The 24,371-nt window shown below is 39.8% G+C and overlaps 2 protein-coding genes across 2 annotated transcripts in view; one reads left to right on the plus strand and one right to left on the minus strand.

Annotated features, from left to right (window-relative positions):
* Window positions 1-1,214: 1,214 nt before the first annotated feature.
* The window catches only part of TRAPPC3L (trafficking protein particle complex subunit 3L), a 45,388-nt gene continuing 22,231 nt past the window's right edge, over window positions 1,215-24,371 (minus strand). The window contains 2 exon segments of the mRNA NM_001194514.3: window positions 1,215-1,334; window positions 4,734-4,919. Of these exon segments, the coding sequence (NP_001181443.1) occupies window positions 1,215-1,334; window positions 4,734-4,919 (306 nt within the window).
* CALHM5 (calcium homeostasis modulator family member 5) lies at window positions 13,263-17,749 on the plus strand. Its single transcript, NM_001194517.1, is given in 2 exon segments — window positions 13,263-13,859; window positions 17,215-17,749. Coding segments are annotated over 2 exon segments (930 nt in total). The 5' UTR covers window positions 13,263-13,319; the 3' UTR covers window positions 17,605-17,749.

The following is a 24,371-nucleotide window of genomic DNA, read 5'->3' on the forward strand; positions in this document are numbered from 1 at the left end:
TAAACATGGGAGTACAGATATCTCTTAGATATACTGATTTCCTTTATTTTGGGTATGTACCCAGCAGTGGGATTGCTGGATCATATGATCATTCTATTTTTTGTTTTTTGAGGAACCTCCAAACCGTTCTCCATAGTGGTTACACTAATTTACATTCCCACCGACAGTGTACCAGAGTTCCCTCTTCTCCACGTCTTTGCAAGCATTCACTGTTGCCTGTTGTGGATGAAAGTCACTTTTAACTAAGGTGAGATAATATCTCATTATAGTTTTGATTTGCATTTCTCTGATGACCAATGATGTGGAGCACCTTTTCATATATCTGTTTGCCATTTGTATGTCTTCTTTTGAGAAATGTCTATTCAGATCTTTTGTCCATTTTTAATTGGATTATTAATTTTTTCCTATGGAGTTGTTTGAACTTCTTATATATTCTGGTTATTAATAACACAAGGGTGTCAGATATGTAGTTTACAAATATTTTCTCCAATTCTGTAGGATAGTATCACACCAATCATAACTTGTACTTGTGAGTTATCTGCAGAGCCCAGTAGATTCTGGGCTGCCTTGTAGGCTGCCCTTGTGTGCCAATGGTCTGGTGAAGATTACTGTGTATTTAATTCAGCACATATGAATTTTAAATGTGTTCTGGTCACAGAGAAAACATTCTGTGGAAGACTTTTTAGGGGATTAAAATGATAGTAGAAATTCTAAATTAATAAGCTTTGGGGTAAGAAAGTATTTTCAAAGAATATTATTTATCCTTTATTTAAGAGGTTTCCTGGCCTGACCATCAAGCAATATTTTATGAGAAAAGGAAGGAATTTGGTTAATATCAGCTATATTAAAACTAAATAAAATAAATTAAAATTAAATGTTATTTATAATGTTTCAAAATTATCATTGAATAAATAGCTTGACTTGGTGATTACAAATCAAGGGTAGCATCAGGAGGCTAAAGCTATAAGCCAAGCTAATACATGAGAAAATCACATTATATGAAATTTTGTGGACATGAGATTGAAAATATGTGATCTATAAGCAAAAGGAAAAAAAAAAAACTTTAAATTTTTGTGCCCTGCATTTCAAATTTCTGGGTGATTTATAAGCCTTTCAAAGTTTATGCTATTAAGCAATTCAAAATTTCTATGTCTATACATGTTTAGCTAATATTAACTCAACTAGCCACCCTGTGGCATTTTCCGTGCTATTCTTCATTTCTTCCGTCTATATTTTTTCTCGTCTCGCTTTTTTAGAAATGTTATTCCTATTTCTGTCACACTGTCACCTTTTAGTCTGTCTTGCAAGAATGTAACATCAGCAGCCAAATGAACCTAGGAAAGAAGAAAAATACAGGTCTGTGTCATTTAATTAAAAAACAAAAAACTAAATTTTTCTCAGTCTTTTGTCAGCTTTCTTTACGTTCCTTAAGAAATGATTTTTTAAAAAGCTTGTTCGTGGATAAAGGGCCCTTTACTGAGTGTCCTCCAGAGATGGTACAGCTGTGTGTCAGCTCTGTGGTGTGACTCTGCAAAGAGAAGGGTGGTCCAGGCCAACTAGGATGACTGGGACACCCAGACTGCCAAGCTTAGCTCACTGTGCAAGGCTGAATTATGGATCCATCTTTAGAAGAACACAAATTCCCTGCTCAAAGATAGCCTTGACCCAGTGTGCTTAGTCAGCAGAATTTCCAGGAATAAATGGATTCTTAAATGATTGCTCTCAAACAGATTTGCCATAAATCATTCTGTCATTAGCTAAATAACATAATCACTTATCCTAACAACATTTAGCGGTCACTTATGGTTTGAAGGCTTTGAGAATAATATCAATTAAATGAATTATAGATATAAAATTGAAGACTGAAATTACAGACATGAATATTTGATACTCAGGCCTTCTTTTTCTCTGTAAGGTATTTCCCATTTCCCAGGCACTGAAGTAAGCAGGGCTTACTTCTTTATTCATTAACATGTGTCCACATAAGAGCAGCATGATATTGCTGACCCACCCCCAATAGTGTATTTATTCAGAGTTATTTTGCTTTATTGGGAAAAATAAGATAAATAAGTAAAAGCACCAAGTAAAAGCAAATAATATGTGAAAAATGCTCACGTGTAGCAGGAAATTAATTGATATTTATTGAATCTTACCTGACTCACTCCCCTCTCTCACTAAGAATTCCTTAGCTAGTCAGCCTCAATTTGTTAAACCCTTAGTGTACCAAATTATCTGACTCATACTGGGCCCAGCCTTGCAATGCCTACCATTTAACAGAAGGACGCAGACTGCACTTGGAAATACAGAAGCAAAATTCATCCTCAACTTTTTCTTCCATAAGATTTTTTAAGTCTTTGTCAAAATTTAACAGAAAATAAATTAAATTAACAGGCAGACAATGTTGAAGCTATTTGGATATTTGGGGACACATGAGGTCTGATGCCAGCTGTCATTCAGCAAATATAATCAACTGTTATCTATGAAAGTAGAAGACATTCTTTTCCTATTTTTGACTTGGTTTTATGGTTTCTCCCTTTGCCCATAAACGCTCAGAATGCTTTCCCACCCCTTCCTTGATCTCATGGCCACCGATTATAGGACAAGTCTAAAAAGATGCTAGGGTGGAAGCATGGAGAATCTGTGTGAACAATACATTGTTTCTATTGTTTTATGCTTTTGGAGTACTTGTTATTCTGTTTTCCCCTAATTATCACAAATAATTTAAAATCACATGCATGCCTCATTATTAGGTAGCTCAACACATGGCAAGACTTTGGTTGCTATCTGGTCCCACCATTCTTAATAGCTAAGCTTCTGGAAAAATGAGACTTTGATGACTGTCATCTCTTCCTAAGCTGTTGTTGGCTCACCAATCTTTGACAGATTGTCTTCTTTCCCTCCATTTTCCCAAAGGAGCTTTTACCAAGGCTTTCCTGGGTCTTTTGGTTCCTAAATGTTGTGAATATTTTTCAGGTCTAGTTTAACTTAGACTCTCTGCTGTACTTGTTCTTATTAATCACTCTGTCTTCTTGAAATGCTCTCCTCCCTTGTTTCTATGACTCCTTCTTTTCCTCCCTCTGATTTCTCTTTCTTGGTATCCTTTTCAGCCTTTGTGCTATCTATTTAACCTACTTATTATATTTTATTGCTTCCTACGGTTCTGTTACTCCCTTTTCTTCTTGCTCTACAGACTCTGCCTAGACATTCTTTTCCAATTCTAATGCTTCTTCAATTCATGTCTCTCTGTGAACTCCTGACAGGGATAAACAACAGTTTGCTGGATAGCCTCACTTGCGTGTGTTAAACACCTCAACTCCAGCAGGCTCAAAATTAACTCCTCACTTTGTCTCTACCAAGCCCAGATGTACTCCTCTTGGTTTTGCTCCTCTTGGTTTAATAGCACAACCATCACTATAGGTTGCTCAGAAACTTACAAATCATTCTTGAATCTTTTTCTGAATTTCGTTCCTTTCAGTCAGTTCATAACCTAGCCTTATCTGTTCCATCTTTTTGATGTTGTTCAAATGGTCTTCCTCTCCCTATTCCTGCTGTCAAGGCTTTGTTCTGGTTTTACCTGAGGTTACCATCATAACTTCCAAAGTGCCCTCATCCTTTCCTTCAGCATTGTTCCCTCTGATATACTTTCATTTGGTTGATAAGCAAATGAAATTCCTAAAACACAAGTTTCAAAATATTATTCCACTGTTTTTAAACCTATATTGATTTCTGTTGCTTCCAATGTAAAAATCTGAATTTCCAAGCTTGTCATATGAACTCCTTTTCTTAAAATCAGTCTTCCGTAAAGAATTTAAGCCTTCTTTCTCATGACAATCTGTCTCTCAATTTATATGTCAGTCATACTGAACTAATTCAAGTTCCTTGTTCCTTGATTGAAACATACTTTTTGTACCTTTGGACATGCTGATTCTTCTACCTATTGTATTATTTTCTCCTGCTCCTCTTACCCAAGGCTTTTATCTAACTCCTATTTTTCTTTCAAAAGCCAGTTTAGAGTTTCCTTAGGAAGTCTAGGAAGTTTTTCCTGCCACAGGTTCTCTCATAGCCTTAATTATACTTATTTGTGCATCTGACTTCTCCATTAGAAAGATTCTTTAAAGGCAGCAACTATGTCTTGTTCATCTGTGTATACTCAGTGCCTGACACTTAGCAGATACTAATAACTGTTTTAGTTAAACCAATTAATAATTCAGGTGTAAAATCCAGCCTCCAAAATGGCCAATGATCCCTACCTTCTGTTATTCACACCCTCAGGTAACCCACTCCTCCATGGCACCAGGGTTGGCCGCATAAGTGGCCATGTTGTGATTAGATCTACAAAGAGGTCCATGTGGCCAGGAACCTCATGAAGCCTCCTACCAACTGCCAGCAAGGCACTGGGGGTGTGTGAGTGAGCTTGGAAGTAGATTCTCCAGCCTCAGTCAAGTTGCCAGAGGTTGCAGCCCTGGCCAGCAGCTTGACTGCACGTGTACTAAGCCATGAAAGACTCTGAGTGACAACAACCTAGCTAAGCTGCTCCCAGATTTCTGATCCTCAGAAACTGTGTGAGAAAATAAATGTTTGTTTTTATAGCTGCTACATTTTGGGGGTACTTTGTAACACATTATTAGATAACTAATGTACCCAGCAAAATGAATTATGCATATTGGTTATCTTATTTTAGTCTTAGAAGGACTAAGAGATTCTTCATTCATTCTTCACTTATTCAACTTTACCATTTCCAAGGCACCTCTGATAATCCCACACAGCAAGTTGCAGTAGCACAGAGAAGATCGTCCAGCAGGGAGCTCTTCCACAAACTCCACCAGAGGATTCTTGTCTAGAATCAGGGAAAATTCATTTCTGCTTGAATTGTTACAGGTCACACTTGGTGTAATTCCCAGATACATCTTGAAAGCAACCTGATAAGAAGAAAACAAAATTACTAAAACTTGGTCTAGAACAAATAACTATTAGCAGACTAAACAAATACCCTGTTCTAGGCATTGCAGCACAATGGTTAAGTACATGGAGTCTATAGTCAGGAAATATGGCTTCACCCTTAGCTTTGCAATTTATTGATCCTATGCTGTGAAATTTTTAAATATTTTTACTTGTGAATCACTTCCAAGATTCTTGAATAGGAACAGCTCCGGTCTACAGCTCCCAGTGAGATCAACAGAGAAGATAGGTGATTTCCAACTGAGATACCTGGTTCATCTCACTGGGACTGGTTGGACAGTGGGTGCAGCCCATGGAGAGCAAGCCAAATCAGGGCAGGGCATCGTCTCACGTGGGAAGCTCAAGGGATCAGGGGATTTCCCTTTCCTAGCCAAGGGAAGCCATGAGTGACTGTACTTGGAGGAACGGTACACTTTTGCCCAAATACTGCACTTTTCTCGTGGTCTTCACATCCGGCAGAACAGGAGATTCCTTCCCTCAGGAGATTCCCTCCCTCAGGAGATTCCCTCCAAAGCCTGTGCCTAGCTTGGCAGGTCCCACACCCACGGAGCCTTGCTCACTGCTAGCACAGCAGACTGAGATTGACCTGGGATGCTGAAACTTGGTGGGGAGAGGGGTGTCCACCATTGCTGAGGCTTGAGTAGGCAGTTCTATGCTCACAGTGTAAACAAAGAGGCAGGGAAGCTCTAACTGGGTGGAGCCCACCACAGGTCAGCAAGGCCTACTGCCTTCCTAGATTCCACCTCTGGGGGCAGGGCATATCTGAACAAAAGGCAGAAGACAACTTCTGCAGACTTAAACGTTCCTGCCTGACAGCTCTGAAGAGAGCAGTGGTTCTCCCAGCATGGTGTTAGAGCTCCAATAACAGAGAGACTGCCTCCTCAAGTGGGTCCCTGACCCCCATGTAGCCTGACTGGGAGACACCTCCCTGTAGGAGCTGACAGACACCTCATACAGGCAGGTGCCCCTCTGGGACGAAGCTTCCAGAACAAGGATCAGACAACAATATTTGCTGTTCTGCAGCCTCTGCTGGTGATACCCAGGCAAACAGAGTCTGGAGTGGACCTCCAGAAAACTCCAACAGACCTGCAGTGGAGGGGCTTGTCTGTTAGAAGGAAAACTAACAAACAGAAAGGAATAGCATCAACATCAACAAAAAGGACATCCACACCAAAACCCCATCCGTAGGTCACCAACATCAAAGACCAAAGATAGATAAAACCACAAACATGGGGAGAAACCAGAGCGGAAAAGCCGAAAATCCCAAAAACCAGAACACCTCTTCTCCTCCAAAGGACCGCAACTCTTCACCAGCAAGGGAACAAAACTGGAGATGGAGAATGAGTTTGACAAGTTGACAGAAGTAGGCTTCAGAGGTCAGTAATAACAAACTTCTCTGAGCTAAAGGAGCATGTTCTAACCCATCGCAAGGAAGCTAAAAACCTTGAAAAAGATTTAGACAAATGGCTAACTAGAATAACCAGTGTAGAGAAGCACTTTAATGAACTGATGGAGCTGAAAACCATAGTACAAGAACTTCATGAAGCACACACAAGTTTCAGTAGCTGATTGGATCAAGCAGAAAAAATGATATCAGTGACTGAAAATCAATTTAATGAAATAAAGTGAGAAGGCAAGATTAGAGAAAAAAAAGAGTAAAAAGAAATGAACAAAGCCTCCAAGAAATATGGGACTATGTAAAAAGACCAAATCTACCATCAGTGTACCTGAAAGTGATGGCGAGAATGGAAGCAAGTTAGAAAACCCTCTTCCGGATATTATCCAGGAGAACTTCCCCAATCTAGCAAGGCAAGCCAACATCCAAATTCAAGAAATACAAAGAACACCACAAAGATACTCCTTGAGAAGAGCAACCCCAAGACACATAATTCTCAGATTCACCAAGGTTAAAATGAAGGAAAAAATGTTGAGGACAGCCAGAGAAAAATGTTGGGTTACCCACAAAAGGAAGCCCCTCAGACTAACAAAGGATCTCTCTGCAGAAACTCTACACGCCAGAAGAGAGTGGGAGCCAATATTTAACATTCTTAAAGAAAAGGATTTTCGACATAGAATTTCATATCCAGCCAAATGAAGCTTCATAAGTGGAGGAGAAATAAAATCCTTTTCAGACAAGCAAATGCTGAGAGATTTTGTCACTACCAGGCCTGCCTTACAAGAGCTCCTGAAGGAAGCACTAGACATGGAAAGGAACAACCAGTACTAGCCACTGCAAAAATATGCCAAATTGTAAAGACCACTGACACTATGAAGAAACTGCATCAACTACTGGGCAAAATAACCATCTAGCATCATAATGACAGGATCAAATTCACACATAACAATACTAACCTTAAATGTAAATGGGCTAAATGCCCCAATTAAAAGACACAGACTGGCAAATTGGGTAGAGAATCAAGACCCATCGGCTGGGTGTGATGGCTCACGCCTGTAGTCCCAGCACTTTGGGAGGCCGAGGCAGGCGAATCACGAGGTCAGGAGATCAAGACCATCCTGGCTAACATGGCAAAATCCCGTCTCTACTAAAAATACCAAAAAATTAGCTGGGCATGGTGGCAGGCACCTGTAGTCCCAGCTACTCGGGAGGCTGAGGCAGGAGAATGGCGTGAACCCAGGAGGCATAGCTTGCAGTGAGCCGAGATCACACCACTGCACTCCAGCCTGGCCAACAGAGTGAGAATTCGTCTCAAAAAAAAAAAAAAAAGAATCAAGACCCATCAGTGTGCTGTATTCAGGAGACCCATCTCATGTGCAAAGACACACAGAGGCTCAAAATAAAGGGATGGAGGAAGATTTACCAAGCAAATGGAAAGAAAAAAAAATAGCAGGGGTCACAATCCTGATTTCTGATAAAACAGACTTTAAACCAACAAAGATCAAAGGAGACAAAGAAGGCCATTACATAATGGTAAAGAGATCAATTCAACAAGAAGAGCTAATGATCCTAAATATATATGCACCCAATACAGGAGCATCCAGATTCATAAAGCAAGTCCTTAGAGACCTACAAAGAGACTTAGACTCCCATACAATAATAATGGAAGACTTTAACACCTCACTGTCAATCTTAGACACATCAATGAGACAGAAAATTAACAAGGATATCCAGGATTTGAACTCAGCTTTGGACCTAGCAGACATAATAGACATCTACAGAACTCTCTACCCCAAATCAATAGAATATACATCCTTCTCAGCACCACATTGCACTTATTCCAAAATTGACCACATAGTTGGAAGTAAAGCACTCCTCAGCAAATGTAAAAGAACAGAAATTATAACAAACTGTCTCTCAGACCACAGTGCAATCAAATTAGAACTCAGGAGCAAAAAACTCACTCAAAACTGCACAACTACGTGGAAACTGAGCAACGTGCTCCAATGACTACTGTGTAAACAATGAAATGAAGGCAGAAATAAAGATGTTCTTAGAAACCAATGAGAACAAGACACAATGTACCAGAACCTCTGGGACACATTTAAAGCAGTGTGTAGAGGGAAATTTATAGCACTAAATGCCCACAAGAGAAAGCAAGAAACATCTATAATCAGCACCCTAACATTACAATTTAAAGAACTAGAAAAGCAAGAGCAAACAAAGTCAAAAGCTAGCAGAAGACAAGAAATAACTAAGATCAGAGCAGAACTGAAGGAGATAGACACACAGACACAGACACACACACACACACACACACACACACACACCCTTCAAAAAATCAATGAATCTAGGAACTGGTTTTTTGAAAAGATCAACAAAACAGATCTACCACTAGCAAGACTAATAAACAAGAAAAGAGAGAATCATCAAATAGACACAATAAAAAATGATAAAGGGGAATATCACCACCGATCCCACAGAAATAAAAACTACCATCAGAGAATACTATAAACACCTCTACACAAATAAACTAGAAAATCTAGAAGAAATGGATAAATTCCTGGATGCATACACCCTCCCAAGACTAAACCAGTAAGCAATTGAATCTCTGAATAGACCAATAATAGGTTCTGAAATTGAGGCAATAATTAATAGCCTACCAACCAAAAAAAGTCCAGGACCAGATGGACTCACAGCCAAATTCTACACAGAGGTATGAAAAGAAGCTGGTACCGTTCCTCTGAAACTATTCCAATCAGCTGAAAAAGAGGGAATCCTCCCTAACTCATTTTATGAGGCCAGTATCATCCTGATATCAAAGCCTGGCAGAGACACAACATAAAAGAGAATTTTAAGCCAATATCCCTGATGAACATCAATACAAAAATCCTCAATAAAATACTGGCAAACCAAATCCAGCAGCACAACAAAAAGCTTATCCACCACCACCAAGTCGGCTTCATCCCTGGAATGCAGGGCTGGTTCAACATATGTAATCCATCACATAAACAGAACCAAAGACAAAAACCACGTGATTATCTCAATAGATGCAGAAAACGCCTTCGAAAAAATTCAAAAGCCCTTCATGCTACAAACTCTCAATAAACTAGGTATTGATGGGATGTATTTCAAAATAATAAGAGCTATTTATGGTAAACCCACACCCAATATCATATTGAATGGGCAGAAATGAGAAGACTCCCTTTGAAAACCGGCACAAGATAAAGATGCCCTCTCTCACCACTCCTATTCAACAAAGTATTGGAAGTTCTGGCCAGGGCAATCAGGCAGGAGAAAGAAATAAAGAGTATTCAATTAGGAAAAGAGGAAGTCAAATTGTCCCTATTTGCAGATGACATGATTGTATATTTAGAAAACCCCATCATCTCAGCCCAAAATCTCCTTAAGCTGATAAGCAACTTCAGCAAAGTCTCAGGATACAAAATCAATGTGCAAAAATCACAAGCATTCTTATACACCAGTAACAGACAGAGAGCCAAATCATGAGTGAACTCTCATTCACAATTCCTACAAAGAGAATAAAATACCTAGGAATATAACTTACAAGGGATGTGACAGACCTCTTCAAGGAGAACTGCAAACCACTGCTCAAGTAAATAAGAGAGGACACAAACAAATGGAAAAACATTCCATGCTCATGAATAGAAAGAATCAATATAATGAAAATGGCCAAACTGCCCAAGGTAATTTATAGATTCAATGCTATCCCCATCAAGCTACCACCTTCTTTCTTCAAAGAATTGGAAAAAACCACTTTAAATTTCATATGGAACCCAAGAAGAGCCCACATAGCCAAGACAATCCTAAGCAAAAAGAACAAAGCTGGAGGCATCACGCTACTTGACTTCAAACTATACTATGAGGTTACAGTAACCAAAAGAGCATGGTACTGGTACCAAAACAGATATATAGACAAACGGAACAGAACAGAGGTCTCAGAATAACACCACACATGTACAATCATCTGATCTTTGACAAACCTGACAAAAACAAGCAGGGTGAAAGGATTCCCTATTTAATAAATGGTGTTGGGAAAACTGGCTAACCATATGTAGAAAGCTGAAACTGGATCCCTTCCTTATACCTTATACAAAAACTAACTCAAGATGGATTAACGACTTAAATGTAAAACCTAAAACCATGAAAATCCTAGAAGAAAACCTAGGCAATATCATTCACGACAAAGGCATGGGTAAAGACTTCATGACTATAACACCAAAAGCAATGGCAACAAAAGCCAAAATAAACAAGTGGGATCTAATCAAACTAAAGAGTTTCTGCACAGCAAAAGAAACTATCATCAGAGTGAGCAGGCAACCTACAGAATGGGAGAAAATTTTTTCAATCTACTCAACTGACAAAGAGCTAATATCCAGAATCTACGAAGAACTTAAACAAATTTACAAAGAAAAAAAAAACCCATCAAAAAGTGGGCAAAGCATATGAACAGACACTTCTCAAAAGAAGATATTTATGCAGCCAACAGACATATGAAAAAATGCCCATCATCACTGTTCATCAGAGAACTGCAAATCAAAACCACAATGAAATACCCTCTCATGCCAGTTAGAATGGCAATCATTAAAAAATCAGGAAACAATAGATGCTGGAGAGTACGTGGAGAAATAGGAACACTTTTACACTGTTGGTGGGAGTGTAAATTAGTTCAACAATTGTGGAAGACAGTGTGGCATTTCCTCAATGATCTAGAACCAGAAATACCATTTGACCCAGCAATCCCATTACTGGGTATATACCCAAAGGATTATCAATCATGCTACTATAAAGACACATGCACATGTATGTTTATTATGGCACTATTCACAAGAGCAAAGACTTGGAATCAACCCAAATGTCCATCAATAATAGACTGGATAAAGAAAATGTGGCACATATACACCATGGAATACCATGCAACCATCAAAAAGGATGAGTTCATGTCCTCTGCAGGTACATGGATGAAGCTGGAAACCATCATTCTCAGCAAGATATCACAAGAACAGACAACCAAACACCACATGTTCTCGCTCATAAGTGGGAGCTGAACAATGAGAACACATGGACACAGGGAGGGGAACATCACACAATGGGGCCTGTCAGGGGCTGGGGGCCTGGGGGAGGGATAGCGTTAGGAGAAATACCCAATGTAAATGACGAGGTGATGGGTGCACCAAACCGTCATGGCACATATATACCTGTGAGACAAACCTGTATGTTGTGCACATGTACCCTAGAACTTAAAGTATAAAAATAAATAAATAAAAATACTATTTTTACTTGTATAGAATTTTGTAAGAGGCTAATTTTCTGTGGAAATGTAAACTAAAACCACAATGTGATACCACCTTATCCCAGTAATAATGGCTGTTACTAAAAAGGAAAAAACAATAGATATTGGTATGAATTTGGTGAAAACAGAATTTTGGTAGAATGCTGGTAGGAATGTAAATTAGTACAACCTCTATAAAAAATAGTATGGAGATTTCTTTCTTTCCTTCTATTTATTTATCTATGAGATAGGGTCTTGCTCTATCACCCAGACTGGAATGCAGTGGCATGATTTGGCTCACCACAACCTCAGCCTCCTGGGCTCAAGCAATCTTCCCATCTCTGCCTCCCAAGTAGCTGGGACTACAGGTGCATGTAGTCAAACCAAAATTTTTTGGGTTTTTTTATGTAGAGATGGAGATTCACCATGTTGCCTAGGCTGGTCTCGAACTCTTGGGCTCAAGCAATGCACCTGCCTCGGCCTCCCAAAATGCTGGGATTACAGGCACGAACCACCGCACTTTTCTTTAGTTCTTAAAGAAAGAGCTTTAAGTACTAAAAGTAGATCTATTATTCAGTCCAGCAATCTCACTACTGGGTATCTATCCAAAGAAAAAGAAGTCATTATATATTTAAAAAAAAAATCTGCACATGTATATTTATTGCAACACAATTCACAATTGCAAAGATATGAAAGCAATCTAAGTAACCATCAACTGATGAATAAAGAAAATGTAGTGTATATACACCATGGAATACTACTCAGTCATAAAAAAGAATGAAATAATGTCTTTTGCAGCAACTTGATGGAGCTAGAGGCTGTTATTCCAAGCAAAGTAACTTGGAAATGGAAAACCAAAAACTGTAGTTCTCACTTATCAGTGGGAGTTAAGCTGTGGGTACATAAAGGCATATGGAGTGGTATAATGGATTTTGGAGACTCAGAAAGAGGGAGAGTGGAATTGGGGTGAGGGATAAAATAATACATATTGGGTACACATACATATCCGGTGATGGGTGCACTAAAATCTCAGAATTCAGCACTCTCTCTCTCTCTCTATATATATATATATATAGACACACACACACACACACACACACACACGCATAATTCATCCATGTAACCAAAACCCACTTGTACCCCAAAGCTATTGACATATATATATATAATTTTCATGTGTATTTATATATATGAAAAAAGAAAGCAAATCCCTGTCTTCCAAATCTCAAGTCATAGCAAGAGGAAAAAAATTCAAGGTTTGCAGATTTGATTTGTCTCCTGATCAATCGGCTGAAACCTCTTTCTGTTAATGTTGATTCCTTACACTGGAAAATTCCTAGACTATTATTTGTATGAGTGAGAATTTCTCTTCTGACTTTCAATCCAAGCCACATGGAAAGAATGTAAAAATGGAGCCTGTGCACTTTGAATTTATTCTCAGCCTTTAGGCTGCAGTATCACAGCCCTATTTCCACCAGTAGGAGGCATTATCTAAACATGTTGAGAAACAGTCATTCCTAAGGAATGACACTGTTTCCTTATCTGGCTCAATTCAGTCTGAGAAGAAGGACTGTTGTTTCTGATGAAGAAAGAGCTCCACTCTCAGCTACTGCCACAGCAGCTCTGCCAATAACAAAGGCACAGCATTTTCCCTCTTTGTGCATCTCCAACATGGATGCTTTTCAGGGCATTTTAAAATTCTTCCTTAATCAGAAAACTGTTATTGGCTACAGCTTCATGGCTCTGCTGACCGTGGGAAGTGAGCGTCTCTTTTCTGTTGTGGCTTTTAAGTGCCCCTGCAGCACTGAGAATATGACCTATGGGCTGGTTTTCCTCTTTGCTCCTGCCTGGGTGTTACTGATCCTGGGATTCTTTCTGAACAATAGGTCATGGAGACTCTTCACAGGCTGCTGTGTGAATCCCAGGAAAATCTTTCCCAGAGGCCACAGCTGCCGTTTCTTCTACGTCCTTGGCCAGATCACTCTGAGCTCATTGGTGGCTCCAGTGATGTGGCTTTCTGTGGCTTTGCTCAATGGAACTTTCTATGAATGTGCCATGAGCGGGACGAGAAGTTCGGGACTCCTGGAGCTGATTTGCAAGGGTAAGCCCAAAGAGTGCTGGGAAGAACTTCACAAAGTTTCTTGTGGCAAAACTAGCATGCTACCTACCATCAATGAAGAACTGAAACTGTCCCTTCAGGCCCAGTCTCAGGTAAGAAAACACAAACTCGCCATTTTCTCTCAGCATGAGCTTGAAGTATTCTCTCTGTCCTCCTTTCAGCCAGGGCTGAGTCTGTGTCCTGTCCGAATATTTTGAAACTAAATGGAAACTGAAACCTGATGCAGCATTGAGACTATCTCAGGAAAAGCTTTTGAAAGGCTGGATGGTTCAGTAAAGTTGCTGACTGGATTATCTCTTTTCCGGTTCTGAAAAGAAAATATCCACTGGATTGTCTATATGTAAATAGTAAATACTTAAGTACTTTAAAACATTCTCTCTGGGTTGACTTTGTAAATAAATAATGTCTAACACTAAATCATAAATTGAGTGTTAATGGCAGAGCTGTAACTGGAAATTACTGCCTTCTGTCAATTATTTATATTCAAGTTCGTTTCTCAAACACACACATATATTATTCATCTATTAAAATGTAGCTGAATGAAATGAGTTAATACTTTTCAAAGTTGCGTGTAATATAATCAGTGTAGAGAGTCTCTTGAATGATTTCTGGCAACCGCTCTCTCTGTGTATAAATATTACCAAGATTGAGAAGAATTTCCCTTGTAAAGTAGGAATCAGCAGTTTTTAAATAGCTTCTGTGAAAAAGTGACCGTACTCTCTAGGGAGATTATGTTTTATACTCTTTGTGCTATACAGCTAAAGAGGTTCTTAATTACTTCAGAAGCTCAAGATTGGGGCATTGTTTTATGTAACAGAAAGAAATCATATCTTTACCTAATTGATGCAGGGAAGTAGCCTGTCATTCCTCCAGGCACATGAACACAAATCCAGATGTACAGCCTTAGGAAGGACTGACCTCCCATTTATAGGTAGTAAGAATTGCATTCCCAAAAGCAAAACAAGCGGTAAGAGTTGATAAGCAGATCTACAAATTGTCAGGAACGCTATCTGCGTCAGAATAAAGGCACTGAAATAGCATTATTCAACAAGGATTTGCCTTGGTAACAACACATCAAGGCAAAGTCTGTTTTTAAAATCATATACTCCAAAGCTGGTTGGCAGTAAAGTCATACTCTTCATAAATTGGTAAGTCAAAAAATTCTCCAAAACAAAATCTTTTCTTTAATGCATAAAGCACATCTTAGATAAAACATACCAGGCTCCCAAATGTCTTGTGTCTTTTACTGAAGAAGGGTATAACTTACAACTCTTATGATAGAATGATTGATTTATGGTTTATGTCCTCAGGCACCAGGCTCCATTCAGTCAGTGCCAGGCCCAAACACCTATCACTGTGTGAGCTTCTCCGCTCTAAACACAGGCACTTGGAAACCATGCACATCATGTCATAACTTAGACTGAGCACACTGACTTGCTGATTCTTCGTCAGAATGAGAAGGACCTGGGGCTGATTCCTGTGGGAAGATGCATAAGGAATGTGGGCAAGAGGAGTCGTATCAACAGCAGGTGCTGAATACAGAGGTTCAGATAGGCAGGAGGCAACATATAGTCCAGACCAATAATAGTTGGACATGTGCCTGGAGGTGGAAAAGAACATTCATCCATGGGTGGGGCAGATAAACAAAAATTCTAGCTGGATGAGTCTCTATTCTTAAGGAAGATAGAATGGAGTAGTGGAAAGAGCTCAGTCTTGGAATTGTCTGGCCTTGGGTTTGTATGCTGACGCTATCAATCGCCAGCTATGTGACCTAGAACTAGTGGTTCGACCTCTTTGAGTCCCAGTTTTCTCATAGTTGGTGGTAATATCACCTACTTTGGAGAGTAGTTGGAAGATTTTGAGATGATAGACATAAATGGGCATAAAGTTTCTGGTACACAGTAGGTGTTCCAAGTCAATGAGGAAAACTGCCAGGGTTTGGGGGAGAACATATGCAAAATAAGACACTATTGAGGGCTGCTATGGAAGCATCCACCATGCTCTAGTTTGACTCTGGGTACTGTGAATTGAGGGGAAGCATCGGTCAATGCAAAGGTCATGTGAAAGGGAGAAGGGGACCTGAAGCTGATGGAATAGTTTATAACTCAGCTGAAACTGGCTCCGATACTGAGATGAGATGGCGTACAGAAGCTTCAGCTGTGGAAAAAGAGGAAGATAGACAATGAAGGAAAGAGGAAGATACAAGGTAGCCAACCACAAGCCATTCAAGGACTTTCACATGATGGTAGTTGTGCCTCACTCATTAATTATAAGTACAGAAAGATATTATGAATTCATTAACACAATTACATAAGTGTATATACATTTGAAGAATAGCAGCATATAATATTAGCTAAAACTGAATGAATACATGTGTCCAGCATGATTTCATTAGGTCCATCAAATTACCCTTCAAGGTGAGTAACCCCCATTTCACAAGTGAAGAAACTGAGATACAAGAATATGCACAGTAAGGGGAAAGTTTAGATTTAAACCTGAGTAGTGCCAGTCCAGAGTTGGCATTGGTGCAGAGGTTGAGACCCTTCACAGACACTCTGTATCTGAGCCAGAAGTTGGGAACCACTGATTTAAAGCTTATTTGTGGTTTTGTTATGGTCTGAATGGGCTCATTTGTAGATTATTTCTATTTTCAAATAGGCTCATATGCTAAAGAATATTAAGGATCATTTAAACTAAATGTCAAGAGACACCTTGAAAAAAATGTTAGTTTTCCAAACATAAAATTAATTCCAATTGTGAAAACAGAATTAGAGCCAAAAAAGTTAGAAGATAATTTGAGCTATTTAAACTTTTGCTTTTAAGATCCAGGGGAGAAAAGCTGAACCATTTCATATTCAGGAAAGAGTTTGTTTTTTCTAATTATCAAAAATCAAGACAAATCATTTTCAAGATTTTAATGATCCTAATTTTTTCTCAGCCTTTAAATTCTTATGGCTTCAGCTTCCTGATTGTATCGTCTGTCTCCCTTTTCCATGGACAGTAATGACAGAAAAAAAATCAGTCACTAGCCATGTATATACATTTATCAATGCCTAAAAATGCGTGGCTGAAGAGCTGGTCATTTGCTCAAATGACCACATTTACTTATGCACAGAATATTTTCCTCTCAGAGCTAATACTATCTGAGCTTGATTTCTGTAAGTCTTATGTAACCTATACTTTGTACTCTTTTCCGTCTGCCTGCCTTCTTTGCACCAGCAATGTTGGGGAGGAGAATAGAGATTAGGTAAACCCTAACTTTATTTTGAGTTTACCTAATAAATTCAAAAAGTGAGTTTAAAGTGTTTACAAATTAAGATGAATGATTTCAAATGAGGTATGCCAAAGAACATGGTAATAATTTAGCTATACACTTCTCAATAATACCACCCTAGCTCCCTAAATTACTTTGCTTTCATGTGTACTCAATATTTCTTTCTTGTTAAGATTATAGGATGGTGCCTGATTTGTTCAGCATCTTTCTTCTCTCTGCTCACCACATGTTATGCTCGCTGCCGATCTAAAGTTAGCTACCTCCAGCTGAGTTTTTGGAAGACATATGCACAAAAGGAGAAGGAGCAGTTGGAAAACACATTTCTGGACTATGCCAACAAGCTGAGCGAGAGGAACCTGAAATGCTTTTTTGAAAACAAGAGGCCAGATCCTTTTCCCATGCCTACGTTTGCTGCCTGGGAGGCTGCTTCAGAGCTGCATTCTTTCCACCAAAGCCGGCAACACTACAGCACCCTCCACAGAGTGGTGGACGATGGTCTGGAACTTAGCCCTGAGGATGATGAGACGACAATGGTCCTTGTGGGTACTGCCCACAATGTGTAGCTCATCCACCATCACTGACTCATGGTGCTGAGTGGGAGGCTCATTCTGGGATCCTCCTAACTTATCACCAGTAACCTGTGTATCTCTGTATTTTCTTACATTTGGAGTATCTTTACAAGACAATAACACAAAGGAAACTGCTTTGAAGGTCTTAAGTGGAGCATCAGTATGTGCTCAAATTGATGCTGAAGGGTGACAAAGATACTCTTGCATTGGTGGAGAGTTGGGCTCAGTAGGCCCAAATGTTGCTCCAAGATCTAAGATTTTATCATTCAACAGAGAGACTCATGTGAGAGGGCTCACTGGTCTCTGTAAATATTGGTTGCAGAATTTAGGGGCAGAAGCAATGGCTTGTGAGTGAGCAAGTTACTTTTAATACAGATTGCCTTACACAGTGGCTCCTGCAGTGTGATCAGCAGGAATCTTTGTCCTTCAAATCTATCCTTTTAAGGATGTATGAAATTCTGGAATTCATTCCCTCAGAATCTGAAGACCTCAGTTCTCAAAAATGAAAAGTTGCAAGAATATGATGCCTGAAACTGAAAGTTTTTCACGTTTTCACTGTATACTGAAAATACGTCCCTGGAAGCAGGGCTGCATCATGATTTGTGTGAGCTTTATGTACTTTTGCCTTTGTGAACCACTTCCTACATTCAAAGTAGTAGTAACAAATACATATATATATATAGAAATATATATTTATAACTGCATTGATAAATATATAACATTGATAAAAGTTATATATTTATAACTGCATTGACTAGCATTTTCTTCAGCCTAAAAGTTTATGTATTTTCTTCTGATTTTAAAAGAAATTAAAAACATTTAGTGGACCCTTACAAGTATTGTGGGTCAGGTTCTGATGAGAGCAATTTTCCAGGTTGCAAACTGCTTGCTGCCTTCTCAGTGAACTTCCATGGTGGAAAGTGCAAATCAACTCCCTTCAGCATTTTTTATAAGGCACTAATCCCATTCCTGGAGGCTCCACCTTCATGACCCAATTACTTCTCAAAGGCTCTGCTTCTTAATACTATCAGCTTGGGGGTTAGGATTTCAACATTCTCCCCCAACATGAAATTGGGGGGAGACACAAACATTCAGACTATACTAGGGTAAACTGACCCTGACTAAAGGTCTGGGGACACTGTCCAAAGCAGTACTGGCATAAAACTGTATTACAGTCTTACATTTATCAGAAATAATGCAAATCTTGCATTCTACAATGTACTATATCCACGTCAGTATATATATACATATGTGTATGTGTATATGTACATAAATTCTCCTTAAATCTCTGGGAAGAATTGTGCTTAAAAAAAGAACTATGTTTTGTGCTGTGGCTCATACCTATATCAGTGGGAGTCTATGTCTCCTAGTTTGAGAAAACTGAATATTAACTTTTTATTAACATGAAACATGGTGGCAAACTGAATCCTACAAGTATAGGACCCAGAACATATCTATGTTATTGTCGTTTACAAGAAGAAATATGTGTTTGATCTTTCTTCCTATTCCTGGTGCAGAGCTCCTAAAACCTTTGGGACCTCCCAAGTGATGTGTCTGGTAGTATGCAAATGAGATGACTGATGGTTAGTGGCTTCTGAATGGCCTCAGAATGGGGTCTGGTTGCCAGGGGAACCATCCATGTGTTTAGAGGGTTGGAACTTTCAGGCCCACTTCCAGACCTTGGGGAAGGGAGAGGGGCTGAAGGTTGAGTCGCTCACAAATGGATAATGATTTAATCAATCATGCCTAAGAATAAAGCTTCCCATAAAAATCCAAAGGACAGGGTTCAGAGAGCTTCTGCGTTGCTCAATACATGAGGGGTGGTGTGCCCAAAGGGACCGTGGAAGCGCCATGCCCCTTCTGCCAAACCTGTTCCTGTGCATCTCTTCCATCTGACCGTTTCTGAGTTATATTCTTTTATGATAGATGGATGAAAGTAAATAAAGCTCTTTCCTGAGACTCATTGGAACTTCTGCTTTGTAGCCATGTCAGATAGAAGATGTGAGTAACTTTGGAAGCTACTGCTTGTGACTGGTGTCTGAAGTTGGGGGAGGTCTTATGGGACTGAGCCCTTAACCTGCTGGGGGTCTGCACTTAATGCCGATTAATGCCAGAATTGAATTTAAGATATCCAGTTGGTGTTGGAGAATTGGCCAATTGTGTGGGAGAAATTGGCCAATTGCGTGGGAGAAAACCCATACAATTGATGGCAAGCAGTGTTTAGTGTTGAGTGTGAATGTCAATTAAAAAAGGTGTTTTTTCTACATACAATATCTTTGGGAACTTGGAGGTGCAGGGTCAGACATCTGTGTGTGTATCTGGCAGGGACAGAAGAGGGATTAGGGATGTGAAGGAGTAGAGTTTTCAGAATAAAGGGAGACAAAATTCAGCAAAGAATTCTCTTTCTTAATCTTTCTTGACTTGAAGTTTGTCTGCCTTTAAGTGTCTTCTGAGCTGGAAAAATACACATAGGAACCAAGGCCCATGCCTCTCTTGCAGTGCTTGAGAGGCTGAAACAGAAATTCTATAGAAGTAGGTAAGTTGTGAGAAACTGAGGATTGAGGAGTCATATCTGGGGCATATTTCTGCTACCCTCAACTCCAGGGACTTTCTGCACTCAGAAAGCTTACACTCATGACAATGACTGCCTCATTCAAGAAACTCCAAGCTGACTGGCAAGAAGCCGGCAGGCTGGGTACTTGGTGCTGCAGCTTCATAAGTAGCAGAGGAGCTCATCCTCCTCCTCTGGAAGAAGCCACTTAACAGGTTCTCATCCTGACTCCTGGTCCTAAATTTTTTAACAGTCCTTTACTCAGGAACAAAACAAGTCCAAGAAAACTTATCTGTCCCACGAATTGTCCTGGGAGCAGTGGAGCAAGATAGGGAGAGCAAATTGGTGTCTGCTCTTGAGTATCCTGAGGGAATGGGTATCCGGAGGCAGCAGCATGAGCCGGCTTTGATAGCAGAGACTTTAAGATGTGTGGACCATTAGTTGTCTTTGGATGTGCTCCCTAGAGGCTGCGCCTGACACAGGGAGCTGTGTATACATGATTTATTAAGAAGGAAATCCTCTTAGGAGAAATGTATTAGCAGGATACACACAAGAAAGAATGCAGTTTCAAGTGGAGTCTCAATCAATCCTACAGGAAATTCTGGGACTTCAGCCTCAGCTTGACCTATGGGGGCTCTGGAATGTCAGCTTCCTCCTGACCCAACTGTGCTCTGGGGCTTCCATTGCAGCCGAGAGTCGTTCCGGGGCAAGAGAGAGCGTTCCTCATAAAACTCCAGGTGAGGAGTCTCCATTGGTCCAAGGGTGATCTTCCAGAGGAGGTTACACCGCAGAACTGGGACATTGGCACCCTGAATTTGGATATCTAGAGAGGGCACCCAAAGGTCATACTAATGTCTGCCACAACAGTCTCTTCCAGGTCTAGAATTGAAGCATATGGAGGGGGTCCTTGGGCTAGAGTTAACCCAAGCCCAGGCTGACTCCCTTTTTATACTTCTAATTTTCCCTGAAGATCTTGTCTTCTCCCTACCACCACTACCCTATTACACAAGAGGAAAGGATTGCAGAATGCTCTTGAAAAGAATGTGATGCTTTCCCATACAAGGAATATACTCAAGGAAAAATTGCATGGCACCTAATGCTGATTCTGTCCAATTTATCCCATGAATAAATTGTGTACACATATATATGATTCTTTTGTTTTTCCTGTGCAGTTCCTTCCTTTTTTCAGGCTCAACCACTTAATTCGGCTTTAGGATACATTCAGCTTATTCATATCAAATATCAAGTGGGGAAAAAAGGTCTTTAACAAAGATTACAAAAAGACATGGCAGACAAATCACTACATAATTATATGCATTATACCTTAAAGTAATATATTATAAAATAAATGTGTCGAAAGCAACTTTTAAAACTTTTGCATGGTTTTCTATTTGAGACCTTTAAAGCATCACTGAAAATGTATACATTTAACAAGAGAACCATGACATTATTGATTCAGATTAGTTGTTTCAAAGCCTGATGATCCACTGATTTACTCTAAAAACTGCTTAAAGCAATCTAGAAGTCATTGGGTAGCAGAAAACTGCTATCGCTTCTCACATGATATATTTCGGGTACTTCAACTATTAATTATATTATTCTATTTAGACTTTGGTGGTTCTGAATTCTCTAAGGTAATTATCTTAATTTTCTAATATTTCCCTCTCATTTTTCTCTGTTGTACAAGCCAGGGGATATTTAACTTCCTTTGTGGGTAGTGCCTGGACTTCTCTCATTTTAGATCCCAAAATCATTAAGAAAAAGCTAAGAGGTTGGTGTGAGAGGTTTGATGGAAAGCATCTATCTGTGTTTGTCAGCAGCTCTCGATGCTGGCTGCACAATGGAATCACCTGGGGCCCTTTGACAATCTCAATGTCTGGTCCCATTTCCTAAGAACCTGATGTAACTTTTCTGGGTTAGGGCCTGAACATTGAAATTTCTTTTAAAAGCTTTCTAAGTGATTATAATGTGCAGTCATGGTGAAGAACTACTGATTTTATATAGGGAGTCAGTGAAGGTGGTGAGGGGCTGTGAGGTTGAAATATTGGAAATGTTATCTGGATTTCAAACAGCAGAGTGTGATGAAGATTTAAAAACTGGCTCTCTGGGAAAAAAAGAGACGTCCTAATATGACATATTTGCCAATATACCATGGGTTTTCTTCGGCTGGGATGAACTTTCTGAAGTTTTACAGTGAGATTTTTTTTTTTTTTGGATTTAAATTGGTTCTAGCTAAGCAATTTTGGGCTATCTTTGGTGTACCTGGGTCTCTCATTTTAATAAACGTTTAACAGTGGTATATTAGTCAGGGTTGTCCAGAGAAACAGAACCAACAGTACAACAGTATATATACATACATACATACACATGTGTGTGCATGTGTGTGTATGTGTGTGTATGTCTGTGTGTGTGTATTCATGTGTATATATACATAAAATATATATGAAATGGGATTTATTGTGGGAATATATATTGTTATATATATTATTGTATACAACAAAATATAACAAATATATACCAAAATATATGTGCTATATATATATTGTGTGTGTATATATATATAAGAGGATTTATTGTGGGAATTGGCTCATGTGATTATGAAGGCTGAGAAGGCCCATGATATGCCACCTGTAAGCTGGAGAATCAGGTAAGTGAGTAGCGTGGCTTAAGCCCCAGTCTGAGGGCCTGAGAACTAGGGGAGTTGATGGCACAAATCCCAGAGCCAAAGGCAAAGGAACCTGAAGTTTTTATTTCTAAGGGCCAATAGAGAAGGAGAAGATTGGTCACCCAACTCCAGGAGACAGAGAAAAGATTGGTGACCCAACTCGAGGGGAGACAGAGAAAGAGAGAGAGAGAGAGAGAGAGAGAGAGCAAATTTGTCCATCCTCTCCCTTTTTGTCCTACCCAGGCCCTCAGTGGATTGTATTGTGCCTGCCCAGATTAGGTGAGGGAAGATTTTCCTTACTTACTCAGTCCACTGATTCAAATGCCAATCTTTTTTGGAAACACCCCCATATACATACCCAGAAATAATGCTTTAATAACTATCTGGCTACCCCTTAATCCAATCAAGTTGACATCTAAAATTAACCAGCACATGTGATAAATTAAACATGGTTCAATGGCTCCTTCTGGCAGATGTAGTCTTGTTATCCTCACTTTGAATCTGACCTTATGAACCATTCAACTATGGCAGACATGAAGGTAGGTTGTTAAGCAGTATCACAGTTTATGCCTTGGTCTCTTACAATGTTGCAATGCTCAACAGTCTGGTAAAAGCCACTGTGTAAGAACTGCAATTACCCTGGGACTACCAAGCTCTGAAAAGGCCCAAGCTAGCCAGTTGCAGGGGGTGGGGGCAGAGAGAGAGAGATAAAGATAAAGAGAGAGAGAGAGAGATCCCAATGGCTCCAATTGTCCCAGATATTCTAGCTTAGGAGCCAGACACGTGAGCGAAGGAGTCATTTTAAGTATTCAGGCCCCAGTGTACGTGACATAGAGAAGGACCAGGAAGTCCAACCAACAATGAGAACAAAAGGCCCCAGATCTATGGCCCTAGTCAAATCATTGCAGCCATCTCCAAACATTTGACCCACTCCAGTGGAGGCTGCAGGCTTTGTAGAGAAGTCCTTGCTATGTCCTATCCAACTCCATGACCCCAAAAATCATGAGCTTAAATAAATGTTTGTGGCTTTAAGTCACTTAATTTTGGGGCACTATGAAGCGATAGAGCCTGAACACTAACATGAAAATCAAAATTTATAAAAAGACAAAAATTAGAGGCAAATTGTATTTATACATTTATACATTCTCACTATGCATAGAGAACATTTTCTTTTTTTTTTTTTTTTTTTTTTTTTTGAGACGGAGTCTCGCTCTGTTGCCCAGGCTGGAGTGCAGTGGCGCGATCTCGGCTCACTGCAAGCTCCGCCTCCCGGGTTCACGCCATTCTCCTGCCTCAGCCTCCCGAGTAGCTGGGACTACAGGCGCCCACAACCGCGCCCGGCTAATTTTTTTGTATTTTTAGTAGAGACGGGGTTTCACCGTGGTCTCGATCTCCTGACCTTGTGATCCGCCCGCCTCGGCCTCCCAAAGTGCTGGGATTACAGGCGTGAGCCACCGCGCCCGGCCGAGAACATTTTCTTCAATAATGTTTTCTTTTTCCTTAGGTTCCAGTTAGCAGTATAGCATCTATAGCATGATTTGATAG

This window comes from Macaca mulatta, chromosome 4 (genome assembly GCF_049350105.2).
Source record: "Macaca mulatta isolate MMU2019108-1 chromosome 4, T2T-MMU8v2.0, whole genome shotgun sequence".
Classification (NCBI taxonomy): Eukaryota; Metazoa; Chordata; class Mammalia; order Primates; family Cercopithecidae; genus Macaca; species Macaca mulatta.